The sequence below is a fragment of the Hemitrygon akajei genome, chromosome 3 (genome assembly GCF_048418815.1).
Source record: "Hemitrygon akajei chromosome 3, sHemAka1.3, whole genome shotgun sequence".
Lineage (NCBI taxonomy): Eukaryota > Metazoa > Chordata > Chondrichthyes > Myliobatiformes > Dasyatidae > Hemitrygon > Hemitrygon akajei.
Genome location: NC_133126.1, coordinates 71,318,759 through 71,335,420, shown reverse-complemented (window position 1 = coordinate 71,335,420; position 16,662 = coordinate 71,318,759). Strand labels below are relative to the sequence as shown.

At 37.9% G+C, this 16,662-nt stretch overlaps 1 protein-coding gene across 1 annotated transcript in view; it reads right to left on the bottom strand.

Moving 5' to 3' along the window:
* Positions 1-9,002: 9,002 nt before the first annotated feature.
* The window catches only part of cdin1 (CDAN1 interacting nuclease 1), a 165,836-nt gene continuing 158,176 nt past the window's right edge, over positions 9,003-16,662 (bottom strand). The window contains exon 11 of the mRNA XM_073040099.1: positions 9,003-11,872. Within this exon, the coding sequence (XP_072896200.1) occupies positions 11,722-11,872 (151 nt within the window). The 3' untranslated portion in view covers positions 9,003-11,721. The remainder of the gene's footprint in view (positions 11,873-16,662) is intronic.

Here is a 16,662-nt window from a genome sequence, read left to right as displayed (position 1 = left end):
AATTAACTCTTCATTTTGTCTGCAGGGCAAATCGAGTAGCAATACAAGTAGATAAATTTCATGATAATTAAGCTATCAAATAGTGGATCTGCTATTTATTGTATTTCATATTTTTGTTTGTGGACAGCTCCTAGGCATCACAATGATTGCATCACAGCTCCTAGAGCTGGGAAATTGATTGGTGAAAGAGATACAGGGCTGGAGAAGGGGCAGTCTGATAGGAGAGGACATAAGGTCATGGAAGAAAGAAATGGGTGGGGGGGGGGGAAGAGCACCAGAGGGAGGCGATGGGCAGGCAAGGAGATAAGGTGAGAGAGGGAAAAGGGGATGGTGAATGGTGAAGGAGAGGGGAGGGGGCATTATTGGAAGTTCGAGAAATCGATGTTGATGCCATCAGGTAGGAGGCTACCTAGATGGAACATAAGGTGTTGTTCCTCCAACCTGAGTGTGGCCCCATTGCGACAGTAGCGGAGACTATGCATTGACGTATTGGAATGGGAATGGGAAGTGGAATTAAAAAATGGGTGGCCACTGGGAGATCTCGCTTTTTCTGGCGGATGGAGTGTAGGTGCTCGGCGGTTTCACCAATATACAGGAGGCCACACCGGGAGCAGCAGGTCTCCTGTATATCTGTGAGACCTGATGTAGAACTCACAGTAATGCCTCCCCTTCACCATTCCCCATCTCCTTTTCCCTCTCTCACCTTATCTCCTTGACTGCCCATCGCCTCCCTCTGATGCTCTCCCCTCCCTTTCTTTCTTCCAAGACCTTCTGTCATCCTCTATCAGACTCCCCCCTTCTCCAGCCCTGTCTCTCTTTCACCAATCAACTTCCCAGCTCTTTACTTCATTCTCCTGCCTCCTGGTTTCACCCCTCACCTTGTGTTTCTCACTCCCCTCACCCCACCTTTTAAATCTACTTTTTTTTCTCCAGTCCTGCCAAAGAGTCTCAGCTCGAAGTGTCAACTGTACCTTTTTCTGTAGATGCTGGCTGGCCTGCTGATTTCCTCCAGCATCTTGTGCGTGACACCCAAACCAATCTTCATTCTTAGTTCTTTAAGTAAGCATGAACAATTTGTGACAAATTGAGACTAATATTAAATTGTTGGTGCCCAGTTGAAACAGGTGAGTCAATATGAATTCATTTCAAGATAAAAACTTCCACTTTCGAGAAGATAAAGTTAAAATACTAATATTAGACCATATGATATAGGAGCAGAATTAGGCCAATTGGCTTTGCCATTCCACCATTGCTCATTTATTACCCCTCTCAACCCTGTTCTCATACCTTCTACCTTTAATGCTTTGACTAATCAAGAACATATCAACCTCCACTTTAAATATATTCAATAACTTGGCCTCCGTATATCTGTTGTAAATGGATGTCCTTCTATTCTGAGGCCATACCCTCTGGTCGTAGACTCACCCACAACAGGAAACATCCTCTCCAAATCCACTCAGTATAGAACTTTCAATATTTGATAGGCTTTAATGAGATCCCCCCTCATTCTTCTAAACTTAAATGAATACAGGCCCAGAACTGTCAAACACTCCTCATATATTAACCCTGGAATAATTCCTGTACAAGGACTTTCAAGTTCCTTTGCACCTTTGATTTTTGAATTTTCTTCCCATTTAGAAAATAGTCTACACTTAAACTCCTTCTACCAAAATGCATGACCATTCACTTCCGCACACTACATTCCATCTGTCACTTCTTTGCTTATTCTCCCAATCTAAGTTCTTCTGCAGACTCTTGGCTTCTTCAACATTACCTGCCATTGACCTATCTTCATATCATTCACAAATCTGGCCACAAAACCATCAATTCCATCATTCAAATCATTGGCATATAACATTAAAAAGTGGTCCCAATATTGACCCCTGTGGACCACCACTAGTCACTGGAAGACAACCAAAAAAGCTTCCCTTATTCCCACACTTTGCCTCCTACCAGTCAGTCAATCTTCTATCTATGCTAGCATCTTTTTTGTAATACCACAGATTCTTATTTTATTAGGTAGTTTCATGTGTGGTACCTTGTCAAATGACTTCTGAAAACCCAAATAATAAACATTCACTGATTCTTTTTTGTCTATCCTGACTGATATTTCCTCAAAGAATGCCAATAGATTTGACATGCAAAATTTCCCCTTAAGGAAACCATGCTGACTTTGGTCTATTTTACCATGCACTCTGAAACTCTATCCTTAACATCTTCCCAACCACTGAAGTCAGGCTAACCGGCCTATAAGTTCCTTTCTTAGAGAGTGGAGTGACATTTGTAATCTTCCAGTCCTCCAGAACCATGTCAGAATCTGGTGATCCTTGAAAGATCAGTACTAAGGCCTGCACAATCTCTTCAGCTATCTCTTTCAGAACCTTGGTGACTTATCTGCCTGTAGACCTTTCAGCTTCCCAAGCATCATCTCCTTAGTAATAGCAATAGACCCCTGACACTCTTGAATTTCTGGCATAATGACTTAGTTTTCTGATTAAAAAAAAATGTACTCCTCTTTATAACCTTGATATCCCTCACACACACAAAAAAAAACAAAATCAATCCAGAGTGAATAATGATAATGTGAGATCTTGAGGCTAGTTAATTAATAACATATGCAAGCTTTCAGATTTCCAATATTACAGTGAATTATTTTGCCTATTGCCACTGTTCTCAAACCATTAATCTTTGTTCCACATGGTAATAGCTATTAATTTTGTTGAATACTCAGTTTATAAGCATTATACATGGAACTATGAAATTGCTAAGGATTAAGGGCCAGAACTTTGTCAGTAAGTTTCAATAACATGTAATGCCTTCCACGTTGTGTACTTAAAAGACAGAAAGAAGTACTCGCTTTGGAGAAAAACTGAAGTGGAGGTTGAAACTAATGGAAACTGCAAACTTGACTCATGCAATAGGAATGCTAAAGCAGATTTATTGGACAGATATACTACTTTTCTTTAAAAATAAGATTAAAATTCATATTTTATATTTACTACTGGAAAGATCAAGGAATTTAGGATTCTGGAGAACTGAGCAGGAGTTCAGGCCAGCATAGATCAGCTATGATCACAGCAAACGTTCAGGGACTTGTCCTGCTCCTATTTCCTTGAGAAAATCTTTGCTCCTTAAAATATCTTGGACAGGAATGGAAGATAATTAAAGAAGTGAATGTAATTCTGATCTCTATATGCAGAAGACTAGAATTTAAATTTAAATTCTAATATCTAAAACTGCCTCATAAAATATTTTAGTATCTGTAGTCTCATATCTGGACTATTAATTAATTTCCAGAGGGTACACTTTAAATTACAGTTGAACAAAGCCCTGGTTAGACCACGGCCAGAGTATTGTGTTCGGTTCTCAACACATCTTAGGAAGGATATACTGGACTTAAGTGCAATGTAGACTTACAAAAAAGATGTCTTGCCTGGAAGGGCTAAACTGAAAGGAGTGATTCCACAAACTATAGATTCAACTCTGGGAATTTAGAAAACTGGGGATTAATTTAATAACATTTTTCAAGATATTAAGAAATACTGATCAGATAGGCAGGGAAAAATATTTCTGATGATTAAGTTGCCTTCACTGGAGGACAAGATTTTCAAAATTTGAACGGGCTTTTCAGGAAAGATGCATGGAAACATTTCTACATGCAATGAATTGGGAGATGTACAGTAGGTGCTTAGCTATCGGTTAATTTAAAATTAAACGTTGAAGAACTTCTGCATTAAGGAATACAGGACAAAATGGTAAATGGAGATATCATAGATTAGTCACAATCTCACATGCTATCACAAGGCAGTTAGTATCCTCCCAAGTTATTCTTCAATAAATGTAACCATCATTTATATTAATACTATTTAAGGTCAAAACTGTCTAAAGGAAATCCCTTAATTGTTTTGCTTACTTAATTTATTTGTTAAAACCTGAATATTGTAGGTATGAATCAAGTAAAATTTGGTCAAACTTCATACAGAATGCTTTATCCTCAATTTAAGTTAATAGATTTTAGTGTTTTAGATATGCATATGAATCACAGAATCAAAATAAGGGCAAGAATGGTCTGAGAGAAAGTAGGTTCATCTGATGTTAAAAGTGCAAAAACACAAAACATCTATTGAAGATATGCACTGGATGTATTTCCAAAATAAAGTTAGAACTCATATTCTATATTTATTGCTGGATTTTAAGCATCCTTTCACAATTATGATACCCAAGTACAATAGAAAATTGCAAATAAATGATCATAACTAGAATTGCTTGTACTCAGGCACGTTACATATGGCACCTGTTGGGGCTTAATATTCAAATGACAATATTTTGGTTATTTTTGTCCTCTGTATTTCATGTGTTTACTTATTCCTGCTCTGTGGTATTACTATCTGTGTTCTTTAAAATTACTTTTCACTCTGGGTTTTTGTGTCACAATGATTTAAAATGACGATCTAATGAGTAACTAAGTTCAGCAAAACTGAATAAAAGGGTCAGAAGCAGCCTGGATAAGTATTTGACTAGTTCAGAGGCAGGAAGCAGAGCTGTGGTAAGCAGTTTTCACACTTTAGGTGCACTGTGATGTTCCCTAGGGATAGCAATAGGAACACTTAAATGTATTTAATTTGTTGGTTATGGGTGTGTTAAAATAGCAGATGAGTGACAGTAAATAAATAGTAATAGATCATGAAAAACAAGCTGCTGGAGGAACTCTGCTAAGGGAAATGGACAATTAACATTCTGAATTGAATACCTTTATCTGAGTTGAACCACAGATACTGGTTGGCCTGCTGGGTTTCTTACCACTTGTGTCTCCATAATGGAGGACATAGACCGACAGAACAGGAATGGGAAGTAAACTGGAGGACAGAATTTAAAACAGAGAAGTGCAGTGATGCACTTTGGCCGGTGGATAAAAATGTGCTGTGTGTAGCCATTTGTGCAGGAACAGAGGAACCATGTGCACTTGATGCTGGATTAAGTGTACCAAAGGAGAAGCATTACTGAGAATCATTATGGGATCCCATTACACAGAATCATTATGCAACAATGGGATGGGATCCCATTATGTGGAATCATCATCCAACACTGGGATGGGATTCCATTACTCGGAATCATTATGCAACACTGGGATGGGATCCCATTACTCGGAATCATTATGCAACACTGGGATAGGATCCCATTACTCTGAATCATTATGCAACACTGGGATGGGATCCCATTACTCGGAATCATTATGCAACACTGGGATGGGATCCCATTACTCGGAATCATTATGCAACACTGGGATGGGATCCCATTACTCGGAATCATTATGCAACACTGGGATGAGACACCATTACTCAGAATCATCATCCAACACTGGAGTGGAGTGGATGAACTAGGCATGGGATCCATGGAAAGTTGGCAGCATGGATTCAAAATTGACGTCCACAGAAGGTAGAGAGTGTCAGTAGATGAAGCATATTCTGCCTGGATTTCGATGAGTAGCTGTGTTCTGCAGGGATCTGTTCTGGGACTCCTGCTTTTTGTGATTTTTATAAATGTCCTGGGTAAGGAAATGATAGGGTGGGTTAAGTTTGTAGATGACAGGAAGGTTGGAGGTGTTGTGGACAGTGTAATAGTTTGTCGTAGGTTACAATGTGGTATAGATAGGATGCGAGTCCTTTTGAAGGGTTTCAGCCTGGAACATTGACTGTACTTTTTTCTATAGGCGCTGCCTGGCCTGATGAGTTCCTCCAGCATTTTGTGTGTGCTGCCTAGATTTCCAGCATCTGCAGATTTTCTCATTTTACGCAGCATGCATGGTTGAGTAGAAAAGTGGCAGATGGAGTACAAGATTAATGGCAGGGTTGTTAGCGGTTTAGAGGAAAGAGGGATCATGGAGATCCAATTCCATAGGCCCCTCAAAGGTGCCATGGAAGTTGATAGGGTGGTTAAGGTGGCCTACATTGTACTGTCCTTTGTTAGTCAGGGGATTGAGTTTCAAGAGCCATAAGGTAATGTTGCAGCTCTGCAAAACAATGTTTCAAACACACTAAGAAAGTCATTTCTGGCTGCCCTACCAGAGGAAGGATGTGAAAGCTTTAAAGAGGGTGAGAGGAGGTTTACCAGAATGGTGCCTGGATTAGAGAGCATGTCTTATGAGGAAAGGTTGAGCGAGCTTTGGCTTTTATCTTTGGAGTGATGGAGGATGAGAGGTAACTTGACATTGGTGTATAAGATTATGAGAGGCACAGATAAAGTGGACAGCCAGCACTTTTTCAAAGTTCAAAGTAAATTTATTATCTAAGTACATATATGTTACCCTGTACAACTCTGAGATTCATTTTCTTGTGGATGTACGCAGTAAATCCAACAAATGCAATAGTATCATTGAAAGACTTCATTCAATAGTATGGACAAGCAACCTTTGTTCAAAGGACAACCAACTATACAAATACAAAAAAAATACTGTGCAGAAGTCTTAGGCACATAATGTATATATAGTTAGGGTGCCTAAGACTTTTGTACAGTACCGTAGTAATTTTACATTTTGCACTGTACTGCTGCCGCAAAAATGAAACCAATTTCATGACAAGTGAGTGGTGATAAACCTGATTCTTATATAGATTTCCATTGTGGACTGAGAGTAGGAAAGGGGTAGGGAGAGGAGAATCATAGTTGGGAAAAGGGGAAGGGAGAGGGGAGTGAACTGGAAGCAGCAGAGAACATTCTATAATGATAAACCAATTGCTTGGAATTAAATTACGTTGGCTGGTTTTCATGGCTGGGTGTGTCTGCCCATGCCAACCCCCATCACCTGTACTTCTCCTCTGTCACCTGTCTCACACTCCGTCCCACGGCACTCCACCCTCAATACTCCCAACATCCTTTGTTCCCACCAGATTTACAAACTGCTGTCCACTCCATATTGACAAATACAGTATCGTGCAAAGTCTTAGGCATCCCATCTATATATGTGCCTAACACTTTTGCACAGTACTGTAAATCAGCAATGAATATCAAGAATATGAGATGAAGAGTCCTTGAAAGTGAGTGCAAAGCTGTGAGAATAGTTCTGTGATGAAGCGAGTGAAGTTGAGTGAAATTATCCCCTCTCGTTCTGGCCTGATGGTTGAGGAGAGATAACTGTTCCTGAACCAAGTGATGTGGGTCCTGAGGCTCCTGTACCTTCTTCCTGAAGGCACCAGCGAGAAGTGAGCAAGTCCTGGTTGGTGAGGGTCCTTCACGATGGATACTGCTTTCCTGTGACAGCGCTCCATGCTCACTGGTGGTGAGGGCTTTACCCGTGCTGCACCGGGCCATATCCACTAATTATTGTAGGATTTCCATTTAAGGGCATTAGTGTTTCCACAGCAAGCCATGATGCAGCCAGTCATATACTCTCCACCACACATCTATAAAAGCTTGTCATAGTTTTAGCTGACATGCTGAATCTTTGCAAACTTCTAAGGAAGTAGAGACACTGCCATACTTTCTTCATAATAGCATTTATGTGCTGGACCCAGGACAGATCCTCTGAGATGATAACACTGAGGAATTTAAAGCTGCTGACCTTCTCTATCTTTGATCCCCTGATGAATACTGGCTTATGGACCTACGGTTTCCTCCTGTCACAAGGCAGCAATGGCCAATAGCACAGGACATCAGTTTCAGGTGAGTGGAGGAAAGTTTAGGGGAGATGTCAGAAGTAGGCTTTGTTATACAGAGTGGTGGGTGCCTGGAATGCAGTGCCGGGGTGGTGGTAAAGGATGATACAATAGTCACATTTAAAAGACTAGGCACGTAGAAGTAAGAGTGTTATGGACTGTGTAGCAGGGATGGGTTGAGGGAGTGTTAGATTGATCATGGAGTAATTTTATACTGATTGGCACATCATGAATTGAAAGGCCTGTACTGGGCTGTACTGTTCTATGCTTATGTAACACCGGTTAGGTCACAAATATTGCATTCAATTCTGGACATCTCACATTAAGGAAGACATGAAGGTTGTACAAAGGATGCAGAAAAATCCAACTCGAACACTTCTACTGTTGAGGGATTCCAGACATGCTTAGACTGGAAAAGCTGGGTCTTTTTGCCTTGCAGCAAGGAATGTTAAGTGGAGGAAAAAAGAAATCAGAAAACTGCAGATGTTAAAAATCTGAAATAAAGGCAGCAAATCGTGAAAATGTTCAGCAGAACAAGGAGCATTTGTGGAAAGAGGAACAGTTTATGCTTCAGGGCCAGGGCACTTTATCACAATAGCTAATCATTTCCGAGGTTGTGCCCTTGACTTGAAGCATTAACTGCTTCTCTTTCCACAAATGCTGCCTTGACCCACTAAAGGTTGAGTGAAGATGTGATAGAAGTGTACAAGGTCATTACTGCTTTAGCAAAAGGAAGTACAGTACAGAAAAGATGTCCCCACTAGCAGATGGCTCAACAACCACTGAAAACCAATCTAAAGTTATGAACAAAAGGTACAAGAGGTGAATTAAACTACTTTTTTCCCTTGGTGATTATGATGTGAAGTTCACTGTTTGGCAAGCATGATAGAAAGATGACTTTATACAGGGAACTAAGTAAGCAGTGCAGGAAACAGTCTGCAGTGTCAGAGGGAAAGAACCGTAAATGGAATTGAAAGGAGCCAGCATTCTCTGGAATAAATGGCATCTCTCTGTGCTAAGACCTCATTGGACAAGCAGTGTAGGCCTAGAATCACATGGCGATAGGGTATTTCTAGGCTGGAAGGAATGATGGATAGAGGTCAATCAGCCATGGTATTCACTGCTGAACACTATTCTAGTGACCTCCTGCTGTGAGGTCACGATTGGGTTTGGCTATAACAGTGGTCCAATTGACTGCAATATACCGTTGAGGCTCAAAGAGGAATAATACATACATGGGTCTGGTACTGGAGGGCACTGGCTTCCATGCAACCATATTCAAGGCTTTCAAAAGAAAAGGGAATGGGAGTAATCAGAGTCAAGTTAAAGAAGTAAACAAACTGAGATGATTCATTACAGCGTTAAGTAAGGTTTAATGATCAATTGCTGAAACAGATGACCCAAGCTGCTGTTTATACTGAAGCCACATTTAAACAATAAGAGGAAAGGCAGACACCAAACAAACTGAACATTTTTCTTAGAATCTGTTTTGTAACAATCCACTATTATTTATAGTTATTATTTAAAAGATTACAGGATTAGGAGCAACCTCATTTGACAGTTCGATTGGACATATACCCCAACAGCTTTAAGATGAATACAGTTACAATGTAATTGGAAAGGTTAAATCTTTATGAATCCCGGGCTTGAAATATATCAGTATCCAACACATGACAGACAGTTTCTTGTTACCAGATTCATTTTAAATGCTTTCAAAGCAAATGCACAAACTTATCAAAATTGCAAACTTCCAAATAAATTATTTTGAAGCTTTCCTCCTTCATAATTAGTCATGGAATAGAAGAGAATGTTAGCAGAAGCACTTCAATTCATCTGAACTGAGTTTCAGAAGCAACAACCAAATGAAGATCCTATCTATTGAATAAACTGACACACATTTCTGATTCCTTACACATTTCTTTTGACTGGATAAGTCAACACACCATGTAAAACTGAACTGTTCATTTGGTTTTATACCACTGACAGTCCCAACACATCCTCTAAACACTTACCCGGCTGTAAACTACATGAATGCAGCTTTCTGAGGCAAAGGCATTCAGGAGAAGTTCTTTTAAAATTGTACAACACTTGTCATTGCAAAGGAGTCACGGTACACTTCTTTAAGTTTTGGCTATTATATATTTGTACATTATTAAGCTCTCAACTTCTCAATAAACATCACTTGCACATAAAACTGTGATCATTTCTCAAAGGAGAAGTCTGGGTTAGTCCCAGTCTCCGTAAGTACCACACATTTAAGTGCATTAACTGAAGTATACAAGACATACACTTAGCTCTATTTATAGAACAGGCCAGTAGAGAGTCACGGCAGACGGCAACTCACAAGTATATGATACTTGGATCTTACAGAACACATCTATAAAAAGCAGTCATAGTGTTTAATAGAACAGTTACAATCAATAACCAGCAGGTAAGTCAAGAGGTTCGTCTAAGCACAGAAACTTCAGAATAAATTAGGATCAAAAAGCACTAAGGATTTCATGTTTATATCAAAAAGTCGGTGGCATTGTTACCATGGCAAATATTTGATGCTATAGAGCAAGTAAAATATATCTAATGTTTTTCCACTGTGTGAGTTTTATGGTTAAAAAGATGAGAGGAAAGTGAGGGCAAAGGGATGGAAATACTAAAATTTTGTAACTTCAGTTGTTGCTGCATTGAACTGGAAACTTATTTGTACACCTTTTATGTTGGTTACAGAATATTCAGTGCCAACTTTGGGTGGGGAGAGAGAGGGATAAGAGACGTGAAAAATAACAGAATAATGCTCTCACAATAAGTGGCCATTTTAAAAGTTGGAATTAATTTGCTCCATGTCCATTAGCAGTGAACAGAGCAGTTATTAGGAAGATGACATAAATAGACAATCCACATTATTTTCCAAATCTAGATTCACGCTTTTCCAAAACATACATACTTATCAAAACAATCGCTCAGAGTGAAACTTTTGCTGAGTTTATGGAACTAATTGATGTAACGAAAAGGTTGCACAAATCATTCACTGTCATGCCTTAGTTGGAAATGGCATGGTTTTACCTAAAGTGGAAACTTAAATTACATTCCTACCTTTAAACAAGTAACTTCATTTATAGCATCTACTGCTTGGAGCTTCATTCTTTCAGTCTTTAGCTTACCCACTCAGAATCCAGATCTCACCTACTACTTTGAAACTGAAACACAGAGATATCCTAAAGGAGATGATAATTAACCAATATGAATGAAGATAAAGAATTTAAGGACCTTTTAAGATTATTTAAGAAAATTTTCTCACTCTTCTACATTTCATTGGGATTGAGAATGACTTGCTTTTATGTTGTTTTTTTTGTTGGGTATGAGATGGCCATCGCAGATTCTTCTACAGACAGGGTAAATAGTACCTGTTGAGGCAGACATGTGCATAGCTTTGAGGTGTACTCTTTCTGCCACTTTATGTAGGGTTTCTGTGAGCTACTGACATACGGACTTGAAGTTCTCAATACCATTCCAAGTTCTCCTTCTCCACTTCTAGTGGTCATGGACTAGAGATCACTGAGAGTCAATGGAGATGTTACAGTTCTTCAAGGCTTTGAGCACATAATTGGATCTATTTTTGCTGTCTTCCTGGTAATATTTTCTAAGGCAGAGCTCAAACTAGCAAATACCAGACATGACATTCTCCTACAGAAGTAACACATTAAAATACAGCAAAATGTCATTTTTGTCATTAATTAATCAAAGTTTAAGATAAATGATTTTTTTCCTTCTGCCAAGTCCAAAATTTTGAATTGCATTTCCAGTGCCCGAGTTTTTCCCTTCTCCAGAACTAGAGTTCGGATGTTAGAAAGATTAAACTATCTATAAGTCTTGACACAGACAGGGATGCTGATAATGAGAGGTACGTGTTTGTAGTTCTTGGCTGCTCACAGAGTGTGTTGGTGAAGTAAAGCAGAAACACTGAATGTGTTTTTCTAAAGAGGTATTATGGTGACCCAGGGCAGTAGAAGTTCAACTAAAGTTCAGGAGAAATGTTGCCAGCAGTTAGCACTGCAGGAAGGCAAAATTACTTCCGGATTCACCTCTTTCCACTGTCAATGCTGGCTGTTGTGTGGTGGTAGGTTATAATGTCTTCAGGGAAGCAATCTTTTAATAATATTCCACGTTCACGATGACAATCCAAACCCTCAACAAATCCGCACCAGTAGATCACTAATCCGGGTCCAAATCTGAAAATCAGATGTAAAAGGTTATTTTTAAATTACATTCAGAAAACTTGGCTCAGATAATTAAGCTCATCTGGCTGTATTATTTACAATTTTCACATAAATATCTGCATATTGAAGGTGATAGCTTTATCAAAGTGAAAATATGCAAATGAAAGTTGCTGTCCCTTGACAAAACGTGCTGTTTTGATGATATCCAGGAGGTAATGATAAGGTGCTGCATCAAATTTTACTTTAGAAAATAAAAGCTCATGTTGAGCTGAAAACTTATTGGCATGAATAAAAGACTGGCTGGCTACCAGGAAACAGAAAGCCACTGCAGGGAAATTTACTAGACTAACAACTAAAATATTATTCTGTGAAGAGGACGAATTTCAGATTGTATACTATATATATACTCTGATATTAAATGTACTTTGAAACTTAGAAAAGTTTTAAGGAAAATTTGACAGGCAGGGCTTCTATTCATTAGGGTTTAGAAGAATGAAATACGACTTGATTGAAGTATATCCTGAGTGACCTTAACAGGATAGATGTGGAGAGGATGTTTTTGAGAGAAAATCCAGAATTTGGAGTCACTATTCTAGAATTTTTTGCCCTCATAGTGTTGTGAATCTTTGAACTCCCTTCCTCAAAGGGCAGCAGAAGACAAGTCCTTGGAAATTTTAAAGGCAGAGTTAGATTTTTGACAAGTTAGCGGGTGAAAGATTACTGATTAGCAGAACTGCAGATTTGAGATTACAACTGGAGCAATTGATACCAGATTAAGAGCAGGAGTAGGCTGTTTTGCAATTCAATAAGATCATGGCAGCTCTGACTATAACCTGCACAACAAAGAGGCTGCATTCGTGGAGTTAAAGTAATAGGACATGTGCCTATTTTATCTTTTGCACTGAAAAATATACTTTGGGAATTTATCTGGGACATGAGTCAGAATGCTGAGTGGCATGACTGCATCAGTTGGAATTTCAGGCTAATCAGCATCTTTGGCAGCTGCTGAATCTGATGAATTAGATCAAAAGTTTCATATCTTCCATGAACAAGAAGAGTTAAAGAGTACACTTACTTTTTCTGCCAAGATCAACAAACAAAGCTAAATTTCACCCATGCCTCACCCGGTTCAAGATAACAGTGGCCAAAATAATATGTCAAGTAGCGCTATTTTCAAGCCATATTGTCATTGGATAGAGTCTAGGTCATTCTGTAAACTTAGAATGTTTCTTTTGTTATGTTATAGCATGTTCATCACACTATATTTATTGCAAACATTATTTCTTCCCTCTCTAATGCAACTCGTACTCCACAAAACTGAACAGTCTCTGTGCGCTCCATGCCTGAGGATACAATAATCTGCCTCTGAGGGGCTGTCACTACCCAACTATTGGGAAACTGTGCCAAAAGGCAACAATTACATCCATAGGATTTCTGTGGAGACTGTAACCTAGTCTGACAAAGATGCAGCTTCATGTGAAGGGAAAAGTAAGAAAATAACAAAAGATAATGGGTTGCATACTGTATTTATGATGCACTCCAACAGGAAACTGCACTGAGAATTGCTAATGATTGCTGAGGGTATGTTTTACCTTTCCTAAGATGACTTATAATTCATCCACTTTAGTATAATACTCCACAAAGCAAATACTTTGGAACCAAAATACTTAGTAAAAATGTGTTAAAATATCTGAATGTTTAAAATTTAAGGGTTGATGAAAATATAAATTTCAATAACAATTTTTATTTGGTACTGTACATAATTGTCAAATTTATTACTGTAAATTGAAACAACTGACTATTTTAATACAGAGTAATGCTTTAAAAATTGCTCTAAATCTAGGAACTGGGGTGCAGCCTTTAAATGGATATGCTGAGCCCACCAGGCTTTCTCAGGAAGTAGCCCTGTCAGATAGTTGACCCATCAGGAATTCGGGACCTTCAGCAAGAGTTCATGAAGATGTAATCACTATCAATCACAACCTGTCATCGCTTAGTCTGTACATTAGAATCAGAGTTGTTCTTACAATGAGATTCTAAACAAGAAGCTAGATTCTCTGCCTGATGCTCAGCTAGAAACTGCTAAGTTAGTAAACCATCTTTAATAATAGGAAAAAGGTTAATAGGTAGAAATGCATTATTGTTGTTCGCACTTCCAATCGTCTTCAATGTTTACTTAAAATTATGCATGCTAAAGTTCTAGCTCTGATCCACTGCATTTATAACATAACAAATCTGAAAGGAAATTATATTTTCACACAAATTATATTCTTTATTTCTCGAATTGTAAAATTAAGGACACAAAGTAAATTATAAGGATTTAAATGGTTCCACTAAATTCTGCTTATATAAAACAAAGATGATGGGAAATAATTATTGACATAGTCAACTAATAATACACAGTATTATTGTGCAAACGGGGGTCAATTACCAATGAATGATAATCAATAATAATATCTTTGAAAGTTTTCAAACAGGCATATCAGATATAATGCTTTGTATAAAACATTGACTAGCCACTATTTACTCTAAATAGACCAAACATGAAGGGAAGAAAAATGAGAATTAGTATTAAATGATTACAGGATGCATCCAACAGTGATTAATTTGTTACCTATCTCAGGGTATGTCTGCTTTGAGCAAATCAACCACTTCTTTAAAAGATGGCCAGCTTAGACACAATATAACATAGAAGAAAATTTCTGCCTCTGTATCTAAGAAATCATAATTATAAACAACTTAAATTGCAGAGTACCAGAATATTGGCCAATAAATCAGAGCAACATTTTAAAATAGCATAGTGAATACAAGTGAAAAACCTGAGCAAAAGCAATACTATAATTTGCTTTATGCATCTTACCCTTAAAAGTTTATATTCAGTAGCACATTCTAAAGAAGTTTGGTCTCTAAAGGATACTCTTAAAACTTACGTACATTCTTTGGAATTTGCTTAATTTATGTCCCAAATGATTTTGTCAGTTAAATGTAAGATTGTTCAACTTTAAGCCAGGGCTCAAAAATTAAACGTAAACTGAGAGATTACTACCGTGTATTGAACTAACACACAGTGTACAGATAATTTTACCAAATTCAACTCTTTAGTTTGTCTCATCCATGATTTTGCTCAAGCAGAAAAATTAATTAACCTTTAAGTGAAATTAATTTGCATTTCAGTGACACAGAAGTTCCAGATAAGTCCTTTATAGATTAAGTTTAACCTTACCATCTTAGCAAATACACGGAGCCACACAATATCTCAGTGGTAAAGTTCAAAATAAATTAATTATCAAAGTACATATACTGTATGTATGTTACCATATACCATCTTGGGATTCATTTTCTTTCAGTCAATTACAGGAAAAATAAAGAAATGCAACAAAGTCTATGAAAAACACATACATACATATTACGAATGAACTAAAATGAGAACCAGTCTTCAGGAAATAAAACCTGTACAAAATTTAACTTCCAATTGCTACATGTGGCAAGTAAAACCAGTTATGGAGGTGAAACATTCTGATACTGTCCCATTGAAACTACATAGGAAAGGCAATAGTTGAATGTTCCTGCTATTAGCACCTTGTTAAAGACGTATCCCTGGTAGTTTTCATGGGTACATCTTTAGGGCACCATTCAGGACAGATCTGTTTTGTCATTTAACCTTCTGGTTGGTATATTCATTGAGCCATTCTTCAACAAAAGAAGTATATTTTGGGTGTCTGCAGTTTGTTCTCAAAGACATTTGGAACAGACACAAGTGTTGAGTTAACTTTTTGTATAAATAGTAATAAATTGTCATTTAATAAAAGCATAATTATACTTTGTGACCTGTGAATCACATTGAAAATCTTGCTTTATACAATTCCATAACTTAGTACAGTGGTCCAATTATACTGTCAATACTGCACCTGAATAAGCTACCTCGGTTTCTTCCCAGGCTGTCTTAAGTACTTTCCTTAGCTTGCTTTTCCACCCCCCCAGCAATACTGTTGGTTACCCAAATGGTAGGGGTATGGAGGGCTGTGGTCCCAATGCAGGTCGATGGGAATAGGCATTTAAATGGTTTGGCAGGACCAGATGGGCCGAAGGGTCTGCTTCTGTGCTGTACTTTTCTATGACTCTTACCCAAGATGCTGAATGATAATGAACATAAGTCACTTTGTTGTAATAATTAAATTGCTATAGAGTGCAACGTTGTTCTCTGTCCATCTTATATTTTAATTTTGGTGCACCAATCGCAATTTAGTTTTTTTTTGTAGTCTCTTAAATTGTGTAAATATTGACATCCATTAGAGAATGAATTTTGAGCAGTAGATAGTGGGGAACATTAGCTTTTGAACAATTAATATTTAGCTGGCTATGCTTGCCGCAAAGGTGACAAGTTGTTTACCTGGTATATGGGTGGGTTGGTGCCGAGTGAAATTGTATGTCATGGGTTTACACACAATTTAAAGTATTTATTCTATCGTTAACTCTATCACTACAAATCTATAATTCAGCAATCTTTATTCAGCATTTGATGAACAGGACCATTTCCTATGCACCTTGGTGGAATCTCAATCAGCTTGAAGTTAGTAAAACTTTAAAACTATCATTTTGGTTTAACTTCAGAATTGTGGAAGACAGGTCTTTGAATTCTGCAATTTAGTTGAAGTACTTCTTTCAATATTGCTTCACCTAGACTGCAACTGTCTGAACATCTAGGCATCTAAATGAACTACACATTCATATTCATCTACACTAGAAAGAAAAAGCGATTAAAAAAAACATTCAGTTTGTTGTTTCTAAGCCAGTAGTTCATC